The sequence below is a fragment of the Paroedura picta genome, chromosome 14 (genome assembly GCF_049243985.1).
Source record: "Paroedura picta isolate Pp20150507F chromosome 14, Ppicta_v3.0, whole genome shotgun sequence".
Taxonomy (NCBI): domain Eukaryota; kingdom Metazoa; phylum Chordata; class Lepidosauria; order Squamata; family Gekkonidae; genus Paroedura; species Paroedura picta.
Genome location: NC_135382.1, coordinates 12,432,183 through 12,449,815, shown reverse-complemented (window position 1 = coordinate 12,449,815; position 17,633 = coordinate 12,432,183). Strand labels below are relative to the sequence as shown.

At 52.4% G+C, this 17,633-nt stretch overlaps 2 protein-coding genes across 5 annotated transcripts in view; both read right to left on the bottom strand.

Moving 5' to 3' along the window:
- LOC143823483 (uncharacterized) overlaps positions 1–16,383 on the bottom strand; it is a 51,893-nt gene extending 35,510 nt beyond the window's left edge. Inside the window, exons 1-2 of the mRNA XM_077309857.1 lie at positions 8,369–16,383; positions 4,446–4,507 (exon numbers count right to left, since the gene is read on the bottom strand). Coding sequence (XP_077165972.1) covers positions 4,446–4,507; positions 8,369–13,990 — 5,684 coding nt within the window. The 5' untranslated portion in view covers positions 13,991–16,383. The remainder of the gene's footprint in view (positions 1–4,445; positions 4,508–8,368) is intronic.
- Positions 4,444–17,633, bottom strand: part of LOC143823452 (protocadherin gamma-A6-like) — a 285,370-nt gene continuing 272,180 nt past the window's right edge. For all 4 annotated transcript variants that reach the window (XM_077309815.1, XM_077309817.1, XM_077309816.1 and 1 more), the window contains exon 3: positions 4,444–4,507. The gene's annotated coding sequence lies outside the window, so the exon portion shown is untranslated. The remainder of the gene's footprint in view (positions 4,508–17,633) is intronic.

The window sequence follows — 17,633 nt, the reverse complement described above, 5'->3', positions numbered from 1 at the left end:
GGGGTGCCAGTCTCCAGGTGGGGCCTGGGGATCCCCTGGAATGAACAGCTCATTTTGAGACTACAAAGCTCAGTTCCCTTGGAGAAAATGGGTGTTTTGGAGGGGGGACTCTCTGGCATTCCACCTCACTGAGGCTCCTATTCCCTCTCAGGCTCCTCCCCAAATCTCCAGAAGTTTCCAAACCTTGGGATGGCCCCTCTCCACACCCCCATCCCCTGCTGATGACATTATGGTGTTGCTAGCTGGGAAATACCTGAAGACTTGGTGGTGGAGCCAGGGGTAGATGGGACTTGGGGTAGGACCTCCATGGAGTATGATGCGATGGAGCCCACCCTCCCAAGCAGCCATTTTGTAGAGATAAGCTATAAAGCCATGGGATCCCCTGGTCTCACCGGAGGCCTGACAACCCTATCCCCACCTCTAGTCCTGTACTGACACATGTGCAGCCTTTGGGTCTTGTGCCGGCCCATACCCCTCCCGACTCCCAAAAGGACATCTCCTCCCCCTCCCGGTGATCCTAGCAACAGTTATGGTCCCCCAAGTGTGCTTAGAACTTATGAGGGGTAAACAAAATGTGGGTGGGAGAACTGAGGGCTTTGATAAAGCGGCAGGGAAGGGATTTCATGCCTGACCCAGACGGACCCATGCTGAGCCACTCCGGTTTCTCTTCCCGACCAGAAGAACTGTGTGACACAGAGTGCAGGACTGGGCAGCCCAACAGCCTGATCCAACATGGCTTCTCTGATGCTCGTCACAGATTTCCTCCCAGCTGGATGTGGGGAAATTCTGATGTGCATTAAGAACACAATGAGCTTGCCTCGGGATCAGGCTCATTGCTAAGATGAAGGCTGTCTCTGTACACCTGTAAGAGTTTTGCCAGTGACTGACTTTTTGAAAAAGTGCAAGGATAGGGACCTAAAATGGACACAGGTGGCTGCAGAACTACTCTGAATGGAAGAGGCCAGAATGGGGTGGGGCAGCTGAGCAAGGAGGAGCTTAATTTGCACACTGAAAACACACTGATCATAGGAAGGACCACTCCACTCTAAAACGTGGGAAATCACCGTTCATGCAAATAGGAGTTAATACAGCTGAAAACTGAACACGCTGAGGCAAGGTTCTCTCTTTGAATGCTAATAATCCTGCCTTCTGTAGACCAGCTATTCTTGTGGCCCAGGAATAAAAAAGTCCTTTTCTTCAAACTCAGCCCCTCATTTTATCCTACTCTGGACTAGGACAGCCATCATATCCTGGCAAGGTTCCATGAGACTTTTAACAGTTCTGTTAACACACACACACACAGAGCAAGGATTCTGCCATGAAGCCTTTCCAACTATGCAAAGAAGGAATAAGCACCATCACCTGAATTCCTGCTTCTCCGAGAACTGTTAAATGCACAGCAGCTATGCCAGGGAAAAACAAACAAACCCAAAACTGTGAATCTGCTTAGATCTATGTAATGTATGCCTCCCTTTCTACTACAAGCCACCTCAAAGATACTCTGTTCGGTAACAAAGGTAGGAAGATCAAAGCACACAGCTTGTCATGAGCTTTTGAACTGTTTGGAGAGTGGGACACAGCTAGGGAACCAGCATGGGCATGAGCCACACTCCCTGTTTGTGCCAGAAAATAATATGAAAATTTCTTCCATCTACTTTCCTGCTAAGCGTGCCTTTACATCACTGGGTGGCGAAGTAAGGGGTGGCCCATTGTCATAGTTATGCAAATGCCCAAATGCCCACCAGGTATAAGGTGTATTCTGATCAACTCCATTGCTATGATTACTTGGCAGCCACTGATGCTCTTATGCCTTTCACAGTAGTGGGACACCTAGAAATTCAGCAGGAGAACCCTCCCAAACACAGAGAGAAAATTATTCCAGGAAATGTCTGAGATGCTGAAGTAGGTGGCACTGAACCAGGACTGGTTAAAAAGATAGTGGTGCTGCAGGGAATGGGGAAAATGGAAGAAACTGCTGAATGTGTGGCCAAACTGCTGAGATGTGAGTCAAGAACTTCCTGAGTAAATTTAGACAAGCTGCTTCCCTTCCTTCTTCAACAGAGAAATAATCATACTGGCCTACCTCGTAGGGCTGTTTTAAGTATTAAGGGGGAAAATGCACCAAGAAGGGCTTTGGATATCTGCCAAAATGCCTGACTGTCTTGCACTCATTGTCAGCGCCTCCTAAGGCAACTGGCACTCCAACTTGTCATGTGAGACAGACATTATTTTAAACATTAGACTGTGCTGACTCTATCAGACAGGTACAACCTCTATAATGAATAATAACATAACAATAACAAATAATAAAAATCCTTATTCTTATATGGTGTCCTTCCCTGTCCAGCTCATTAATGCACATATAATAAAATATTAAATCAACAGATTATTTAAAAAAAATTAAACTGCCTCTTCCATTTCCTGGCTTCAACCATAGGTCTGCCTGATTCATACTTTCAGGACTGCCTCTTCCACTATACCCCACAAAGGGCATTAAGGTCTGATGATTAACATCTACAAAGTTCCCCTGGCCCTAAAGAGATCAAAGTGCCCTCAACCAGAGCCTGGGCCTTTTTGGCCTTGGCCCCGGCCTGGTGGAATGCTGTGCTGAAGGAGACCAGAGTCCTGTGGGACTTATGACAGTTCTGCAGGGCTTGTAAGGCACAGCTGTTCTGTCAGGTCTATGGCTGAGGCCCAACAAGAGCCAACCTTTGATCGCTAGATTCCCTTGCCTGCATCTGTATTAGTTAGCTGAGAGGTTGGCTAATTTGCATCATGGCCTGCCAGAATAATATTTTAGGGGCAATATTAGTATGCCCCGCACTTTGATTTTAATGTAAAATAGGCTTTAAATATAATTTATATTGCATGGAATTTTAAACATGTTGTGACCTGCCCTGAGTCACTTGAGACAGGGCAGGATAGAAATTTAAGATATAACAACAACAACAACAAGGTCTGATTCTAGAGCTTTCAGCAAATTGGAAAACTTTGGTACATCTATGGGAAACCTGAGAAGGTTTTTATGTTCCACCACAGTTAAAAAGTTAGAAACACAAACAAAGCCCATAGGATAATCATTGAAATAACATAATATGCACCATACAATGCTAGTCCTAATATGTTTTGACCTCAAAATGGGTGTTCCACAGAGGTCTAAATCCGAATATACAGGCTGTACAGTAGAGCAGCCTTTCTCAACTTTTTCACCATTGAGGAATCCCAAAAACATTCTTCAGGCTTTGAGAAATCCCAGAAGTGATGCGATCGTACAGAACATGGTTAGGAAGAGAAGCTGTGGACCCGCCCACCTGGGGTCCTTCCCTTCCCACCCACTCCAGGTCCATCATTGGCCATTTGAGGGGAGGCAAGCCGACATGACCATATTTGGTCATATCATCCTTCTAAGGCCACCAAGAACGCCCAGGGTTTCACAAAACCCTGCATTACTGAGATATAATGGCACAATAGTTATCTCCATAACAGAAAAAGCCAGAGACTTACTTTCTAGTTGATAGACTGATATGATGCCATAAAGATAAGTCAGTTGCTAATTAAAAAAACACATCTCCCCGAAGCTTTTTGGTGGAATAGTGTGTGTGTGTGTGTGTGTGTGTGGGGGGGGGGTGTGAATAGATGCAGGGGTGCTGCCCATGAGGGTGGATCTTGTAAAAATGCACCTCTTCTCCCGCACCACAACTCTTTAAGTGGCATATTTCTGCAAAGGTCATTTGAGACAGATCACAGCAAAGCAGGGGGGGGGGCAACATGGAGCCTTTAAAGGAGGATGCTGTGCAGATCCGTCACAAAGAAAAGCAGCTCTGGTTTGGATGTCAAACAGCCTAAGCTAAAGAAGGCATCCTACGCTTCATAGACCAGAGTCCTTCCTGCAGCTGAACATAATGCCAACCTTTTCAATGCCTTGTAGCTGCCCTTTTAACAGCAGAGTGATCTGCGGTCAGTTAGGAAGCCAAATTTTCCCCTGAGGATTTCTGCATAGGAGACCAAGGCACACACATGCCTTCTAGTCTCCTGCATGTCTTCTGATGCTCTGCCAACTCTGCTTGTAACAAACATTTTCACCTCTTTTGTTCTTGACTGATAGCCTGACAAAATACCATCCACCCATCCCACCAGAACTGGAATTTATTGCACCCAGGCCTCTTTGTTGTCCAGCCACTGAAGATTATTTGAAAATCTCCACCCTGTTTTGGTAGCTGTGGGTCCAAACGGACAAGCAACAGGGCCAAAAGCCCCCAATCCAAATGGTCAGCATTGTCACCCATGGGTCAACTCAGTCCTGAGCTGGCAAAGATCTAAACTCATGCCATCCTCTTTGGAAAGGTTTTTGGCCTACTGTGTTTGAGGCAAAGTGGCAGAGCAGAAGTCTACCCCTGGAACCAAGGAACGTCTGTGTAGAGGAAAAGAAACTCCTCCTCACTCACCCGCTGGTGCCTGGTCTCTGGGCCTGAGAGAACCGCCAGTCTGTGTTCACAGGTTGTGCTTGCTGAAAAAAAGAAAGATAAGAAGAGCTGAAATGCTTCCGTTCCAACAATGGACGATCAAAGCAAACCAATCTTCACATGACCGTTGCTGTGGGTCATGAGAATGCTTTGGTGCAGAAGGCAGGAAGAATATCTTAAATTGCACAGGAAGACAGGGAGAGACGCTGAGTGAGATTCAACCATAGAACACACACATGTAAGCTCACGCAGAGATGCAGAGGCATGTTTTAACACCCCCTTCCTCCCAATTCACACCGGACTGGCTGACTGAGGAAGGTCTCCAGATATTTTTTTCCAGAAGAAGTTCCCTGAATAATTTTACAGTAAGATCGGAAGATACGCTGTGAAGTAAACGAAGCATGAAATAAGCTGGAAGGGGAATCGTTTAAACCAGAGAAGACCAGAACATCAGTAAGAATGAGTTCTGTGTGTATGTGTGTGTGGGAGGAACGGAATTAATTGCTACTCGGAGAGATCTAACTCTCTTGCTAACAGCGGAAAGGCAAATAGAATTTCTTAATTTAGCCTCTTTTCTTAAATATGCCAATGCAGGACTTTTGATTTCCTGTCCCTTATTTTCCTTTCCTCTTTTTGCTAGATACGTGTGCTTGGCATGTTGCCATTTCCCATTGTTTGGGATTACAAATCCCACTTCCCACAACAATAATGATGGCTTTAGAAGATACAACAGAAGAGACACTCTGCAGCACTGTCTTGGGCCAGATTAGTGAGCCCTGTGTTACTTTCCACCCACATTGTTGCATTATTGGAACAATGGACATACTGTACATAAAGCAACACACAAAAATGCCACAATGCACTTCATGTTTGAATCAGTTCTTTGTGAACACAGTGGAAATGAATGCCTCTGTTGTTGTGCAATGCAAGTGTCCACATTTCCCAGCAATTTCCTTCATTAACCCTGCACTGATAATGGATCATAAGGGTGCACAGACACATTATTTAGAGAGAAGTGGCCTTAGGAAAAAAGAAGTGTTTTCGAAATCAAGGTGTGAAGACGTAATCCGCCTTCCACTAAAAGTAATGGCAAAATTTTCACCTGTTTCAGTGGATCTGGATACTTTTGACCACCATGAACATGAACCACTTAGTGGGGGCAACGTCCCCCTCCTCCCCGTGATGGGGGGCTTGGAATGACAGCAAGGGGGTAAGAAGGTGATACAAACAATAGAACAGATCAAGACTCCAAACATCCCCCTAACATGTGTTGTAGTATAATGGGATTGCTGAAAATGAGGCCCCTGATTACTGTCTGGAGGGAAGGGAGTTTGATGGATCGGGGCAGGAGATGTGGCCAGGGGGAGAAGCAGTCAGTACAGGGGGAGGGTGTGCACAGGAGCTGGACAGAGGGGAAGATGTGGTGGAGAATATATAGGGACTTAAGGAAGGGAAGTCAGGAAGGAGCATGATATCATACTCAACACAAAACTCTGTGCAGATTCTATAAGGGTTGGTGAGCACGTGACCTACTTGGGTCCCCGAAACAAACAACTTTGTTATTTTTGAAGTTGGAATCATTCTGGATATGCATAGTGCTTCCTTAACGCCTAGACCTCCTAGACAGATGCTTGTGTGTAAAATGGTAGCCTACAGCAGAAGATACAATGTCTAGTAAAAATACACCCAGTGAGGTGGAGAATTCACCCACACACAGCTGCCCTGGGGAGGAAATCGGTCCACACCGACTTCCTCCACGGCCACTATAATCTAGAGATCCAGAGGCTACTATAATAAAATCCTCGGTCCTAAATTTAAACCCCTAAATGTATCCTGAGCAACTGTCCCTCCTTATTAAGTCTGAAAACAAAAGAAAGAAAACAAATCTGGGATTCTCGGACGTTCTGAAATGGCACCTTTTTATTTAGGTGCCTGCATGTGGATTTAGGCATTTCTAAAAATGAAGCCAAGGCCCTCCCCCCCCCATCTCAAAATGGTACAGAGCATTCCACGGGATTTCTGCATCAGAGAGCAAATGGTGGATTCTTCCCAAAGACAGGGAGATACAAAGAGGAGCACAAAAAAGATATGAACAGAATGGCACACGCTGCAAAAACACTGTGCTCATTTCCAATCTTAAGGCTGTCAGCAGAATTCAGAAAGGAGGGAGGTGGAGAGAGAGAAGCACAGAAAGAGACATGACACTAGATATTCACAGTGGGGGCTCTAAAATTATAGTTTGCAAATTATGAGGGAGGATTTCTGAAATAATTTGGGCTCACCGTTTCCATGCCCCGTTCCTCATTCAGCGGTGTTTTCGCCTTTCACACAACCCCCCCTACTATTTACAAGATAAGCCCACTGGGAATTCCCATTCATTTCACTGGGACCTGCGCAGAAGACCTTTCCGGTGGACTGGGAATGCCGTCTTGCAAGAAGGTGCTCCTATGAGGTTCCCAGTGTTGATGTCTTGTATGTATGCCAGACTCTTGCTGAGAAAATCACTGGCTATGGTGAGCAGTTTATAAGTGCATCTCCACGCACAGAGGGAGATGCATCTGTAAACTGGTCATCATAACTAGCGGTGACCCCAACAAGGAGCCGGTTTGCCATTGCCTTCCTTGGTGGTCTCCCCTCTAAGCACTGATCCTGCTTAGCTTCCAAATTCCAAATAGATCAGGCCACTTCCCCCCCCCCCCAGTGATCCCAGCTTACCCCCACCCCAAATGCATTTACCATGATGATGTCTAGATTCTGCTCAACGATTATGCAGAATCCAAATCCTGGGGGCAGGTCTGAGAGAAACTCCTTGGGGAGAACTCCTTGTGAAATCAATTAGCCCCTCTCTTTGACCCATTACAAACAACTTCAGAACTCACAGCCACATTAGGCACAGCACAATTGGGAGTAAATACATCTGCATATGCCTCAACCAGAACAAAGAAACAGATTCATCCATCTACATCTCTCTCATTCTGGTCCTTCTGCCCCTAGAGCAAAGACCCTCTCTTCTATGAAGCCCCCTTCTCCTCTTAAGCTTCTCAAGTCCCCTATGGTTATCAGTAGTGGATGGGGGAGGGGGGTTGGGTTGCCAGATCCAGGTTGGGAAACTTCTGGAGATTTGGAGACGAAACATGAGGATGGCAGGAATCTCAGTGGACTACCCTGCCACAGAGTCCGCCCACTAAAGCACCCCAGTATCTCCAAAACTGATCTCTATAGTTTGGAGATGAGCTGTAATTCCAGGGGATCCCCAGGGTCAACCTGGAGGCTGGCATCCCTGAACCGCAGTGGGGTACAATGCCACAGAGCCCACCAAGCAAAGTACCCACTTTCTCCAGGAGAACAGATCTCTGTAGTCTGGAGAGGAGCTGTAATTCCAGGGGATCCCCAGGTCCCACCTGGAGGCTGGCATCCCTTTCTCCTCCCCAAGTGAACCGAAACCAAAATCCAATCCACTTAACTGTATTTGCTGGGTGGCGGCAGTGGGGGGGGGGGAGGGAGGAGACATGTGCCTTGCAATCCCTTGTAATCTAGATTGTAAACTTCTCCAAGCAGGGACCTCTGGGTCCTCTGACCCTATATAAAGGATCCTGTACGTAGCCCAGAACTGACACGATTCGTTCTACAGAACAGTTTATCAAAAAGCTTAACAGGCAAGGAATTTGTGTATGATGAACTCCGTGCTGAGGAGTGACTGCAGCGGACTGTGTAAACAGAAATGACAGCTACATGCCCTCAGTCAAACCCGGAGCTTCCACAAAGGGAAGACCGGAAATCCACACACAACCCTACACTGCTGCCCCCCCCCCCATTACGCCTGGCTAGCAGAAGTCTGGGGCAAAACTCCCGGGAAGGGACTGATACTGAAAGTTCTGGCCTGGGACAGCTGTGGCCCATCTTACCCCATCCGCTGGAGTCTGCAGAGCACTGGCTGCCTGTTCAAAGGCTAGGATGCTCTCTGCAGTGGTGGAGTGGCTAAAGGGCTTCACAAACAGGAAATCTCCCTGCTCAGACATCGGGGAGAGGCAAGACTTGCAGTGCTGAGCTCCAGCGGCGCCCACTTCAAGGTATCTGATAAAGCCCTCCGGACGTGGGCGCCCGTTGAAGTTGACAGTGGACTTTCGGTCTGTCCTCCTGCTGCAGCAGCGAGACAAGAACCAGCCTGAGACACAGAGGCCCGATTTGAAGCACCGGGCCCCTACCACAGCCAGCATGACGCAGGACACGAGAGAGATGGCCACCAAAGAGATGATCAGGTAGAGAGTCAAGTTGGGAGCTCTGGAGGGCGACTTCGGCAGGCGGTCCAAGGACTTGGGGAAGTCCTGCACGGCACGGTTCTCGGAAGAGAGAAGGAGCACCAGGGAGGCAGAGAGGGAGGGCACCCCGTTGTCTCTCACCTCGATCACCACCCTGTGGGACACGCCAGGCTCCCTCAGAGCTCGAGTCACCCGGATCTCTCCAGAGTGGCGTTCCACTTTGAAAGGGGGGGCTTCGTTGGGCTCCTGGAGCAAATGGTAGGAGAGCCAAGCATTGTGGCCACTGTCGGCATCCACGGCCACCACCTTAGTCACCAGGTACCCAGGCTCCACGGGGAGCGGGAAGGCGTGGTGGAAGGCAGAGCCCTTGGGCACCTCTGGGTGCACAATGGTGGGCGCGTTGTCGTTCTGATCCACAATGAACAAGTGGACCGTGGCTGTGCTGCTGAGGGGTGGGGAGCCCGCATCCTTCACCTCCACGGGGACCTGGAAAACTTTCTCTTGCTCGTAATCGAGGACCCGGGAAGTGTAAAGGCTGCCGTTCTCTTGATTGATGTGAAAATAGGTGGAGATGGGCAGGCCGTGGCTCCCGTTGTCCACAATGGAGTAAGACAGCTTGGAGTTGACCCCAATGTCTGGGTCACAGGCCGAGAGGGAAAAGACGAGAGTGCCCGGAGGGGTGTTTTCCTCCACGTGGGCTGTGTAGGAAGGGATGGAGAAGGCGGGTGCGTTGTCATTCACGTCTGAGACCTGGATGAAGATGCTTTTCTGAGTGGCTCTTGGAGGCAGGCCAGAATCGGTGGCCTTAACCGTGATATTATACCCCGCAGCTTTCTCACGGTCCAGGGGACCATCGGTGACTAGCGAGTAATGCCCTTTGAAGGAAGTCACCAGCTTGAAGGGGATGTGCCTGGTAATCTCCAGCCGGACTTGCCCGTTTTCCTCCGAGTCGTTGTCCTTGGCCCGGATGAGCGCAATGACGGTGCCGAGCGGTGCGTCTTCCTGCACAGGGCTGGACAGGGAGGTCAGGACGATCTCCGGGCTGTTGTCGTTGACGTCCACCACTTCCACGCGGATGTTGCAGTGGCCTTCCATGGCAGGGGACCCCTTGTCTTTCATGTAGATGGCAATCTCGTAGGCATTGGACTCTTCGTAATCCAGCAAAGCTTTGGTCCGGATCTCCCCTGTCTGGGGGTCCAAACTAAACAAGCTGAGGAGTTTCTGAGGCACGCTGTTGCTGGCCTTAAAGAAATACTCCACTTCTCCATTGGGGCCTTCGTCTAAATCGGTGACGTTCAACTTGGTGACGATGGTCCCTACGGGGACATTCTCCTCCAGGTAGACTTTGGAGACGGGCGGCTCGCACACCGGGGGGTTGTCGTTGGCGTCCAGGACGTGGACCGTCACTTTGGCCGTGCCGGACTGGATGGGCGTCCCGCTGTCCAGAGCGGTCAGGACCAAGTGGTGGACGGCGGCTTTCTCCCGGTCCAGGAGCTTCTCCAGGACGATCTCGGGCATCTTGACGCCGTCGCCCCGCACGTGGATGCCCAGGGCGAAGTGCTCGCTGGGGCTGAGCTCGTAGGTGGCGATGGAGTTGGAGCCGGTGTCGGGGTCCTCGGCGGCCTCCAGGCGCAGGCGGGTGCCCGGGTTGGCCACCTCGGTGATCTCCAGGGCCACCTCCTCCTTGGGGAAGCGGGGGGCGTTGTCGTTCACGTCCAGGATCTCCACCTCGAGGCGGCTGAGCTGCAGCGGGTTCTCCAGCACGAGCTGGAGCGGGAAGGCGCACGTGGGGCTGGCCCGGCAGAGGGCCTCGCGGTCCAGGCGCTCGTGCACCAGCAGCGCGCCGTCGGCCAGGTTGACGCGGAAGGCCGGCCGCCGGCCCTCGCCCAGCAGCTGCAGGCGGCGGGCGGCCAGGCTGCGCGCCTCCACGCCCAGGTCCTTGGCCACGTTGCCCACCCACGAGCCCGGCGGCCGGTCCTCCGGCACCGAGTAGCGCAGCTGCGCCCCCGCCAGCGCCCCCAGCCAGGCGGCCGCCGCCAGCGCCAGCAGCCCGGCCATGCCCGCCGCCCAAGGACGGCCCGGCCGGCGCCCGCCTCTCCTCCTCCCGCTGCTGCAGCGGCGGCGGCGAAGGGGCTCTGCGGTGCCCGGAGCCGGGCTGCGCAGCCGACGGGAGCCCGCCGCAGCTGGAGCCGGCCGAGAGCGGCGCGGAGGGGGCCCGGCTGGCGAGAGCAGGCGCCGCCAACGCCGCTCATTGGCAAAAGGAGACTGACGACTGACAAGCCTCGCCGCCGCCGCCGCCGCCGCGAAGCCCCTTCCCCAAAAGAGCCGCCGAGGCGCCCCCCCCTCCTCGCCCGGCGCGGCTGCGGCGGCGGCGGCGGCGCGCCCGCTCTCTCTCTCTCTCTCGCTCGCTCGCTCCGCGCCCGGCCCCCGGGAGCCCCGGCCCAGAGAGCTCCCCCGACGGGAGGCGGCGGCGGCGAGGGCTGACCCGGCGGGTGCGGCGCGCGACCCGGGCGCGCGGCTGGCAGCCTCTGCAGAGGCAAGGCAAGGGAGGGCGGCGATCGCGCGGGCGCCCCACGCCCCCACCCCACCCCCCGGGCGCCCCTCCACCCCCCGCCCCGCGGCCCCTGGCCCTGGGAGGGCGCAGCCCAGGTGGGGAGCGCTCACCTTGCTGAAGAAGCCTTGCTCCGCGCCACGGGCCCCCGAGGGGGCGGCGCCGCTCAGGGTCAGGCTGGGCTTCATGAACACGAACTCGCTGACGTCCGAGACGGGCGAGAAGCAGGAGCGGTAGCCCCGGGCGGGAGGTCCCAAGCAGGCAACTTGCACTCCGATGGTGGCGTCTCCGGGGCTCAGCTGATAGTGGCAGTGCTCCAGCATGGGGTCCAGGGGGTCTTGGAGCGCCCCGGCCTTGCTTCCGCAGCAGCCGAAGATGGGAGAGCGCCGGCCCCCCGGGCGGAAGCATCGGACCCCCAGGGCCACCAGAGCCATCAGCGAGATGGTGGAAATGGCCGCCAAGGAGATGATCAGGTATATGGTCACCATGGGCGGGCCCTCGCTCTCCACAGAGTGAGCCGTCAAGCCCAGAAAGGCTTCCGGGGTGCTCTCCTCCAGGAGCACCAGCACGGTGACCGAGGTGGACATGGAAGGCTCTCCCGAGTCTCTGACCACCAGGACCAGCTCCTGGGTCGGGCTGTCCAGGTCGTGCAAGGCCCTCGTGGTCCTCACTTCTCCGTTGCACAGGGCCGTGCTGAAAAGACTGGGGTCGGTGGCCTGCTCTAAATGGTAGGAGAGCCAGGCATTTCTCCCGGAGTCCAGGTCCACGGCCATAATCTTGGTGACTAAGGTGTTGGCTGCGGCCGATCGGGGGATCCTGAACTGCACCGCGGAATCTTTCCCGGTGAAGGGGAAGCGGATCCACGGGGCGTTGTCGTTTTGATCTAACAGGTAGATGTGCGCCATGATCCTGTTGCACAGAGGAGGGGAGCCCCCGTCACAGGCCTCCACCTGGAAGCGGAAATGATTGATCTGCTCGTAATCAAAGGGGCGTTCTGCGTACACTTGCCCGCTTGTTGGGTTGATGGAGATGTAAGAGGTGGGGTCCTCGACTCTTTGCCGCCCCGGGCTGGCGAAGACAGCGTAAGAAAGGCGGGAATTCTGATCTTTGTCGGCATCCGCAGCAGAAACTGTCAGAAGGACTGCCCCGACGGGATTGTTCTCCTCTAGGATGACCTCGTAGTAAGACCTGTCAAAATGAGGCGGGTTGTCGTTGACGTCTGCCAGAGTAATGGAGAAAGATGTTTGCTGGGAGAACGAGGGGCTTCCCAGGTCGAAGGCATAAATGGTGACGTTGTACTGGGTGGTGCTCTCCCGGTCGAGCTGCTCGCTGGTGAGCAAGGAATACTGGTGCTCAAAGTCCTTCCGAAGTTTGAAGGGGAGGTTTCTGGGCAGGTCACACTGAACTTTGCCTTGATCCCCAGAGTCCCTGTCTTTGACATGGATCACGGCAACGACTGTGCCAGGAGGTGCGTCTTCATTCACTGAGCTGGAGAAAGAGGTAAGGACCACTTCGGGGGGGTTGTCATTCACATCCACCACTTCGACCATCACGCTGCAGTGCTCTTCCATTGTGGGGGAGCCCATGTCCTTGGCCTCCACTTCGATCTCATACACGCTGGCCTCTTCGAAATCCAGGCTCCCTTGAACCCGGATCTCTCCCGAGGTGTTGTCGATAGCAAACGTCTTGCGCAAGGTTTCAGAGTTGTGGCTGCTGAGAGAATAGCGGATCTCCCCGTTAGGCCCTTCATCCCGGTCCGTCGCATTCAGCTTGATCACCAGCGTCCCCAGGGGAGAGTTTTCGACCAAGCGGCTGTGGTAAGTGGGCTTGTCAAAAACCGGGTGGTTGTCGTTGGCATCCAGGACATGGACGGCGATTTGGATTGTGCTAGACCTGGGGGGTGAGCCTCCGTCCTCCGCGGTCAGGACCAAACGGTGGACAGCTATGTGCTCCCTGTCCAATATGTTCTCCAGAACCAACTCTGGGAACTTGGTGCCATCCGTGCGTGCCTTCACGTTGAGGTTGAAGTTCTCGTTGGCGCTCAGGTGGTAGGTCTGCAGAGTGTTTGTTCCCACGTCCGGATCCTGTGCGTGCGGGACGGGGAAGCGGGCGCCCAGGGCGGCCAGTTCATAGATCTGCAGAGCGATGGTGCTACTTGGGAATGCAGGAGCGTTGTCGTTGATATCCAAAATCTCCACTTCGATGCGATAGAACTCCACGGGGTTTTCAATTGCAAGCTTAAGATGCAAGAAGCAGCGCAGGTTCTGCCCACAGAGCTGCTCTCTGTCTATCCTGTCATTGACTATTATGATTCCGGTGTTCACGTTCACAGAGAAGTACTGGGAGTCGGAATCGGAAAGCACCTGGAGATTGGCAGCCGCCAGCTTGGCCACATCCATTCCCAAGTCCTTGGCGACATTTCCCACAAAGGATCCTCGAGTGAGTTCCTCGGGGACAGAGTAACGGATCTGTGCCGAAGAGCCGCTGAGAAGCAGCCAGAAAGAAAAGGCATGCAGGAGTCCCAGACGCCAGGCAGAGTTTTCTGTTCTGAGCATCTTTCTGATATCCACAGCAGGAAGCAATAACACTGCAAACCAGGAGCTATTTATAGCAGACAGTATTTCTTTAAGCCCCTGGAGGACACACCGCCTATCTGGAAGAAATATGAAATATCGGAGAGAAAAGGGGGAACTGTGATCACTGTTTACCTCTCTCATTCATTGTTTTGGTTTGAGAGAGGCTGATACAGCTGTGGAGGGGAGTGGTACGCGCCGCCCGATCTTCAATGTTAGCCTCCCAGCCATTGGCTGAGATGGCCTCCCTCTTCAACCAATCGGCAGCCTCCTTCTCAGGACAGCAACACACACACCAATCCAAGGGTAGAAATTGCTACTGTGCAAAAAAGGACCGCGTAACCTGCTGTTTTTAACCTAGAGACACCAGGCTAAACGGCAGACAATGGGAAACAAAGCCCCAAACTGACGGGGGGCTTTGGTTTCTGCCCCAGTGACAAGACCCTCTGAAACAGCAGGAGCAGCAGCAGCAGCAAGAGACCACCCTGGCTTTCTAAGCACAGCCTCGCGCCTCTCTTTCTGTTTGGAACTGCTGCTCTGAGCTGTCTGGGAGGAAAGGGAATTCAAGGGAAGCTAGCAAGCCATGGCTGAGGCTTCCCAATCAACCCACTTCCCTGGCTTTAGAACTACAAATTCATAACAGCTCTGATAGTATAAACATGCTCAGGAAAAAGAACATCTATGCACACTTTTAGTGACAAGAGCTTTTGCTGTTCTAAACAAGGTTAAGGGTGTGAGAGCTGGATTTGGGGCAGGCAGCCTCTGAAGGACGCCTGCTTGCAGTTCACACCCCCAAACCAACCCCTTTCATCTTCTGTGGGGCTTTGCCAGCTACAGGCAACTTTGGCGCGGGAAGGGACCGTGTAGAATTGGCCCTGCTCAGATGGCTTTCCTTTCCCAGCCTAGGTCCATGCAAAAGCTATACCCACCCCACTCTGGCTACAAATGAAGAAGAAGAGTTGGTTTTGCTATGCTATTTTTCTCTACCAGAAATATCTCAGAACGGCTTACATTTGCCTTCCCTTTCCTCTCCCCACAACTGACACCCTGTGAGGTAGCTGAGGCTGAGACAGCCCTGATGCTACTGCTCAGAACAGAAGAAGAAGAGCTGGTTCTTATATGTCGCTTTTCTCTACCCAAAGGAGGCTCAAAGCGGCTGACATTCACCTTCCCTTTCCTCTCCCCACAAGAGACACCCTGTAAGGTAGGTGAAGCTGAGAGAGCCCTGATATTACTGCTTGGTCTGAACAGAAGAAGAAGAAAAAGAGTTGGTTCTTATATTTACTTCTTTCTTTTTTGGTGAGGCCGGGGGGGGGGGGGGAGATCCCGGGGTTGATTGATCGATCTGTGGGTCCCACCCTACGTCAAACTAGTACATCTGATTGACTGCTGTTCCACCATACGCTGTATGGCGTGATATGGGTGGCGGCGGCGGGGGGGGGAGTTATTTACGTTTTTTTGTCCGCCATCTTGTTATTGCTATTGGCCTGGGCTGATTGGTTTATGTTTTTTTTTTGGGGGGGGGAGTATTGATTTTACTGTTTTATTGTATGGACTATTGTAAAGGCTTCTTGCCTTTTTATCTGTAAGCCGCACTGAGACAACCTCTTGGGAGGGGCGGATATATAAACCTAATAAACATAGTCGCTTTTCTCTACCAGAAGGAGTCTCAAAGCAGCTCGCATTCGCCTTTCCTTTCTCTCCCCACAACAGACCCCCTGTGAGGGCGGTGAGGCTGAGAGAGCCCTGATTTTACTGAAGAAGAGTTGGTTCTTATGTGCTGCTTTTCTCTCCCCAAAGGAGTCTCAAAGTGGCTTCCAATCACCTTCCCTTTTCTCTCCCCACAACAGACACCCTGTAAGGGAGGTGAGGCTGAGAGAGCCCTGATATTACTGAAGAGGAGTTGGTTCTTATGTGCTGCTTTTCTCTACCCAAAGGAGTCTCAAAGTGGCTTCCAATCACCTTCCCTTTCCTCTCCCCACAACAGACACCCTGTGAGGGAGGTGAGGCTGAGAGAGCCCTGATATTACTGAAGAGGAGTTGGTTCTTATGTGCTGCTTTTCTCTACCCAAAGGAGTTTCAAAGTGGCTTCCAATCACCTTTCCTCTCCCCACAACAGACCTCTCCTCTCCCCCTTTCCTCTCCCCACAACAGACACCCTGTGAGGGAGGTGAGGCTGAGAGAGCCCTGATATTACTGAAGAAGAGTTGGTTCTTATGTGCTGCTTTTCTCTCCCCAAAGGAGTCTCAAAGTGGCTTCCAATCACCTTCCCTTTCCTCTCCCCACAACAGACACCCTGTGAGGGAGGTGAGGCTGAGAGAGCCCTGATATTACTGAAGAGGAGTTGGTCCTTATATGCCGCTTTTCTCTACCCGAAGGAGTCTCAAAGTGGCTTCCAATCACCTTCCCTTTCCTCTCCCCACAACAGACACCCTGTGAGGGAGGTGAGGCTGAGAGAGCCCTGATATTACATGTGGGGGAGCAGGGAATCAAATCCAGTTCACATTAGAAGCCGCTGCTCTTAACCACTGCACCAGACACCCAAATCACTAGGAGAAAAGAAAAAAAATAAAATGCTGCCTCACCTGCCTGAGATGGTTCAGTGTGTTAGTCTGAGACAAGAATGAATTGTACTCCCCCGTTAGTGTACTTGGTTCGGCGTAGTCCACAGGCCTCATAAAGGTGAAATCGCTTCTGTCTGAGCCTGGGGAGTAGCTGGCCCTATAGCACTGGCTCTGGGAGTCCGTGGGCCTCAGAGTCACCTCCATGTATTTCAGGGTGCCGTCTGAGTTCAACTGCAACTTTGGGCTAGACTGCTTGAAAACATCCCTGGCGGGAACATCGCTCAGACTGCAGCAAGAGGAATCCCTGCGCCTTCTACTCCAGAAGCATTTTGCAGACAGGACGATGAAAGTCACGAGGGACACGATGCTCACGGCCACTAGTGCGATGATCAGGTAGAGGGTGAGGTCTGATTTTTCTTTGGGTTTAGTCAGGAAATCGCGAAGCTGAGGCCCTTCCTCCAACACTTCGTCCTCCAAAGAAACCAAGATGGTGATGGTGGTGGACAAAGGTGGGTCTCCATTGTCCTTCACCAGGACAAGGATTTTCTGCGCGGGGAGATCTGTTTCTTGGAAGTTTCGGACGGTCCGAATTTCCCCACTGTAGGGAGCCACTCGGAACAAGGAAGGGTCTGTGGACTGGGGGAGCAAGGAATAGGACAGCCAGGCGTTATGGCCGGAGTCGGCATCCACAGCTGTGACTTTCATGACTATGTAGCCTGCAGGTGCAGACTGGGGGATCCTTTGGAGGGCTGACAACTCCTGGCCAGCCACTGGGTGCAAAACAGTGGGTGTGTTATCGTTCTGATCCAGTATGAAGAGGTAGACGGTGATATTGGAGCTCAGCTGGGGTGAACCAAAATCCTGGACAATGACAGGGATTTGCAGGACCTGAAGCACTTCATAATCAAAAGAACGCTGGGCATAAATGTTCCCGTTGTCTGGGTTAATGTAGACGAAGGAAGAGACCGGGGCATCTTGGATCCAACTTCCTGACACTAAGTAAGTCAGGCGGGAATTGTCACCCTCATCAGGATCCGAGGCCGCCACTGTGCACAACAAGGAGCCAGGTGGGTTGTTCTCCTTCAAGAAGGAGTTGTAGAAGTTTTGGGAGAAGTAGGGGGCATTGTCATTAACATCTGAGATGTTCAGAACAATAATGACATCTGTGGACAGAGGTGGGGACCCTGAGTCTCGGGCGGTCAGTTTAATGGTGTATTGAGAAA